This window comes from Diceros bicornis, chromosome 5 (genome assembly GCF_020826845.1).
Source record: "Diceros bicornis minor isolate mBicDic1 chromosome 5, mDicBic1.mat.cur, whole genome shotgun sequence".
Classification (NCBI taxonomy): domain Eukaryota; kingdom Metazoa; phylum Chordata; class Mammalia; order Perissodactyla; family Rhinocerotidae; genus Diceros; species Diceros bicornis.
The window spans coordinates 56871902-56877388 of NC_080744.1; the positions used below are offsets into that span (position 1 = coordinate 56871902).

The 5487-nt window shown below is 51.6% G+C and overlaps 1 protein-coding gene across 1 annotated transcript; it reads right to left on the reverse strand.

Moving 5' to 3' along the window:
- Positions 1–356: 356 nt before the first annotated feature.
- LOC131405417 (C2 calcium-dependent domain-containing protein 4A-like) lies at positions 357–1830 on the reverse strand. The gene is made up of 2 exons (XM_058540463.1): positions 1782–1830; positions 357–1589 (listed from the first exon to the last, which is right to left on the reverse strand). Exon 2 carries the CDS (start codon positions 1547–1549, stop codon positions 458–460), a length of 1092 nt encoding a protein of 363 aa, XP_058396446.1. The 5' UTR covers positions 1550–1589; positions 1782–1830; the 3' UTR covers positions 357–457.
- Between the last annotated feature and the right edge of the window lie 3657 nt (positions 1831–5487).

Below are 5487 nucleotides of genomic sequence, written 5' to 3' on the forward strand. Positions count from 1 at the left end.
TATCAACCTATGCCACATTAAATATGTAACGCTGTATATATGAATCTTAGCGATGGGCATGATTCTGAAGTTGGGCATGATTCTGAAGGAATAACCTTTTTAAAAAACCCATAAACCCTTTAGCGTTGATATCAAGCGGGCAGGAAAAACAACGCAGATGGTGTGTAGTTCCTTTCTCTCTCTTCCATCATAAGCCAACGCTTTTGCCTTTGAATGTAAAAACGGTCTGGAAAAGGGAATTAGATGCTATGAATAGTAGAGTGAGTCATTATTTTTCCCTTCCCTACCAATAAATGATGACAAAAACAAACATCTAAGAACTATAATGTCAATAAAGCAAGATCATGAATAGAAAAATGAATAAATAGTATTTATTTTGTACAAAGCGGCTGTCCGTGTCCTAGAGTCCCCAGCGGGCAGAAGGCGCCCCGACGGGAGGGCCTGGGGCTGCGCGCCCTCAGAGCAGCAGCAGGGGGCCCAGCGGCAGCTCGCCCTGGCCCAGCAGGCGGCCCCGCTCCAGGCCGCGGCCCTTGTTCTCGGCCTTGACGCGCACGGCCAGGCGGCGCAGCTCGTCCTCCGAGAGCCCGTCGAGGCAGAAGTCCTGGTCGAAGGCGGCCTTGCGGCTCCGCCGGACCACGGCGCTGCGCTGCTGGCGCGTCTTGCCCGGCGGCTGCAGGACGAAGCTGACGCGGCAGCCGACGGCGCGGGGCTCGGCGGCTCCTCCGGCCAGGCCCTCGGCGCGGAGCAGCCGGACGCGGAGGCGCCCGCTGGCCGGGCTGTACTGGGCGGCCAGGCGCAGGGCGCCGCCGACGCGGTCCAGAGCCACGGTGCCCTCCGCCTCCAGGCGCTCGGGCCGCGGGCCGGCGGGCGGCGGCGGAGAGGCGGAGGGGGCCCGGGCGGGGGACCTCGAGCCGGCGCTGCGCTCCTCGTCCTCGTCCCCGCTGGACACAGACAGGGCGCGCGCCAGGCGGCGACTCCTGCGGGCCCGCAGAGCGCGTCTCAGCAGCCCTTCAGGGGCGCGCAGGAGGCGGAAGCCGCGGGGCCTCGGGGCGAGCGCGTCTCGGGGCGGGCGGGGACCACCGGGGGCCGTGGGGGTGGTGGTGGGGGCTCCGCCCCGGGGCACAAGGGGGGCGTCTCCTCGGCCGCCGCCGCCGAAGGTGTGGGCCCGGGGGCGAATCGCGGCAGCACGGGGACCCCCAAGGAAGAGCGACTCCTTGCGGCGCGTGTGCGGGCTCTCGAGCAGCGCGCAGAAGCCGTAGGCGGTGCGCGCGCGGGGCAAGTGCGGCAGCGAGAGCGCGGCCTGCGAGCGCGGGTCCCAGTCCGTGCGCCCGGCGCCCTCGTCGGCTTCTCGGGGCCACAGGTCCTGGTCGGCCGCGCACCGCCGGGGCAGAGAGCCGTCTGGGGGCGGAGACTCGGGCGCGCAGGGCGCAGGCAGCCGCGGCGGGATGCAGAACTCGGGGATGCGGCCCGGGGTGAGCACGTTAGGGAAGGCGAGCTCCGGCGCAGCGCTGCCCGCGGCCGAGGCGCGGAGTTTCCCGAGGAGCCGCATCTTCCAAGGCTGGGCCTGGGAGTGGTGGGAAAAAGCGCTCCTGCAGGGGAGAGAAGCTGCTGAGTTTGGGCGCCTGGGGCCCCTCGAGACGTGGCTGGACCCCTCCCCGACCCCTCTGATGGTACCAACGCGCCTACGACCCCGGCAGGTCGAGCCCATCTCTCGCGCGCCCACAAACCCGCCCCGCCTCCCATTCATTGGTATTAAACAAACGAAGAAACAGAAATCAGACCTTTTCCTCTTCTTCAATCACTCTGGGCGTGAGTTGCAAGTTCAGTGCCCGTCGCCTCCGGGTCCAGCTGGGGCGCTAGCTCCAGCGTTGTGGCCGGGACAGTGGCGCTCCTCTCTTATATCGGTAGCTTGAGTCCCGCCCAGCTGGCCGTGAGCCCAACCCCTGGAGGCACTGGACAGCTCGCCTTCCCCGCCACCCCTCCCCGCCGACGCTGGGGGGCCCTGCAGCGGGTGCTCGGTTGTGAGCGAAGCTGTCGCGGGAGCAGACACCCTCTGGTCAGCCCTGGCACCTGCATCCGCTCTGCATGCGTGGAGCCCCTCACGCTTGTGAAAGGTTGCAGGTGAAGAGAGGACGCCTCGTCGCCATGCCAAGGGAGAATTGGCAGCTGAGAATGTCGGCGACCTCTTGGAGAAGGTGAGGCAGGACGAGGAACCAGGAAGTTCCTTTTTGCTGGGAGCTAAATCGTCTCACCCTGCGCGTGACCTACACGCCCTAGGGGCTTCTGTTTTACTGCCTCCACGCACCTGCCACGTGCAGACCAACATGATTTCCATGGTACTCGTGTACTTATTTTCATGTGTCCCTCTGCTGGACGGTGGCCTCCTTCATAGCATAGGGCCTGGCTCAGTCAGTGCCATAAATGCTGGTGAAGTGGGTGAATTAATGTACGCAGAAATTTCTGAACGACTAGAGGCTCTGCCTGTCATCTAGATTGTCAGAAAGATGGAGTTTCTGGCTCAGGCCCTAAAAATAACACTTGATATTTCCAAAGCTACCCCTTTTCTCTCTGCTCCAGCAAGGAGGTATCCAGATAGAAAGCATCTTACAGAAGATCTAGGTTGGCTCTTCCCTCCCCACCCCCAACCTTCATTTTCTGAGAGGAGAAAACTGGAAGCCCAGAGAGACTTGAGGACATTCCAAATTCCATAAAGGTTAAATAGAGCTATTTGCTGCAGAAACTGGAACTGGCCATTTCCTGTTTGTTTGAGTTTGCATGTTATGCTTCCTGTTATCTGAAATGTCCTTTTTTTCCTTTTTCTCTCTGTAAGAACTCCTGTTTATTTTCCATAATTCAGTCAGACAGCATCCCCTTCAGGACCCTTTATCCAACTCCCCCGCTAGAGTTCATCAGCCTCTCCTCATTCCCTCCATAAGCATTCTATGTACCACCATTGTTCCTTTAGCATGCTGCTTTGGAATTTTGGGTTTACAGGTTTGTCTCTCCTAATAGACTGTGAGTTTCTTCAGGGCAAGGACTGGAGCAACTCAACCAGAGTGGAGTTTGGAGGGACCTATTAGGGGAATATATGTAAAATAAAATAAAAGTGCTACGATCCAGAACCTGGGTCTGCCATCATCCCAGTTGTCTTATCCAAGGGACAAGCCTAGCTGTCTTATTCATCTCTTATCCAATTCCAGCACCTGGGGGTACAATGCCAGGCAAATAATAAGTGCTCAGTAAATATCTGATGAATTATATTGTGTTGAATTAAGCCTGATCTACAATCTAGGTCTTATGACTGTCAGGTGCCTTTAACCACGTCTCTAACTGCATTATTCTATTTCTTTCTCACAACCAACCAGTGAAGTGGACATTGCTTCTGTTTACCAGATGAGAAACTGAGGCTCAAGTTAAGAGACGTGTCTAGGGTCATTCAAACTATGAATCAGCCCACATATCAAGTTCTAGCTTTTTGCTAATTTCTTCCTTCCTTCATCCATTCACTCATTTCAACGTAATTTCACTGAGTCTGTTGTGTATCAGGCATTATGTGGTGGTTTGTATTGCATTTGACACCCGAAGTGTTAGTTCTTAAAGCAACTCAGTCTACTATTAAGTACTTTTCACTATCCTTGCTTTGGAATAAATACCATTATTTCCAAATCCCTAAAGGTAGGGAGATTGAATGTTTTCCTGGGTTAATAATTAATGCTTTCTTTCTTAGTTGATCACTGTTCTGCTCTAGGATATGCTTTTTTGATAGGACAAGCATGAATCAACACGCAGCCAGGAAGCAGTAATCATTCCTGCTGAAGCCAAACTTGCAAGCAGAGGGGTCCTTGGGGGTCTCTGACTTGATCATTTGCCTTCGATTCTTCAGGCTAATCTGCAAATTCATGGGCAAATGGTCTTCTCTAAAGCAGAGCACACCAGCGTTATGTCCTGTCCATGTGCGAGCTTGCTTCAAATTAGACCTCAGTGAAAATGGCTTTCATTCTCCTGAGGGCCTTTGTGACATGAACACACAAACATTTCGTCAGTAGGCAAATGCCGCTGAAAGGAATACATGGGATTTGAGTAACTGCACTACCAGCACGTCCATGCTCATAGAACAACATAAGCACAGCTATAAACAGTCTCTATCTAGAGGGTTTTCCAAAGCCATTAGTTTTCCATGAATCAATATTCTACAGAAGAGAAAGTAAGATACAAGGAAATTAAATTACTTACCCAAGGATACACTCCAGTCATTCATTCATTTAAACCCATAGCTGCAGGCTGTGTCCGCAGTTAAAGGCCTGGTTTCCTTCTCCATTCTGGGAGAAAGTGAAAAACAACCCCTTAGTGGAAATTCTGATCATTCCAGTTGTTTCATTATTTTGTGCCTTATGACCACATAAGGTTCACCATCATCATGTATTCCAAGCTTTGAAATTGTTATTTCAAAGAAAGTATTCCAATAATAATATTAATGTTGACTGAACACTCACTATATACTGGGTCTTATTTAATCCCTAAACCACCCTCTAAAGAAGGTAGGGATGTAGAAACTATGACTCATGTAGGATAAACAATTTGTCCAAAGTCTCTCATCCAATAAGAGCAGAGCTGGGACTCAAACCCGGATCCGTCTGGCTCATTATCCTGTGTGCTTATAACCGCTTCCCTATAGGGCCTCTCTCAAAGCTGTTTCTCCTGAACCCATCTCCTCTCTAGGTAGCTACAGAAAAGAAAAAGAGACTTTTATTCCAAGCCCTTAAAGTGAAACTATGCACCTTTTTGTTTATACTAGCACCTAACAGATTAAAGCATGCAATTGTCGTAAGCAAGAAATCACTATGCATCACTAATTATGCATAGTAGTGCTGTACCATTTGTAAAGAGAATCCTTGTCCTCTCAGGAAGTGTATTCATTCTCTTTATTTATATCATACCTTGTTCCAAAACAGGATTGGAGGTGATTTACATAATAGAGACCCAGGGAATTTATCACGGGCTAGAGCCTGACATGGTGAAATGGAAAAGACATGCAGTTAACTGAGTAAAGGACCCTTGAATGAGGTCACAAATTGACACACATCAATACCTATACCCCTGGAGTGGGCAGGACAGGTGTGAAGGCAGTTAAAGAAGCTCCGGAGGGAAGGCTTGGGATAGTGAGAAGTCCTACGGCAGCCTGATGGTAGCCTAGCCTTGGAAAATCAACAAAGAACCAGTCTGAATGTGCAGTGGTATGAGAATGGCCATGTCTCCTTCACAGAAAAAAATGCAGTCATAGAAAATTACCATCACGAAGAGTGTAGCAACACAGAAACATGTTTCTGATGGAGCTTCCAATGAAACTAGCGATACACAAAATTGTATATCCCTTAACATCACAATTGGATAAAGATATGTTTTCCTAAGGCCCAGAACTGGAAGGGTATATAAAATATCAAAACAATTTCTTTTTTGTGCGTATTGAAGTTTTTATCAATTCATGCC

Coding starts and splice junctions, on each gene's coding strand:
- LOC131405417 (XM_058540463.1), bottom strand. CDS start 1,549: ATGCGGCTCCTCGGGAAACTCCGCGCCTCGGCCGCGGGCAGCGCTGCG.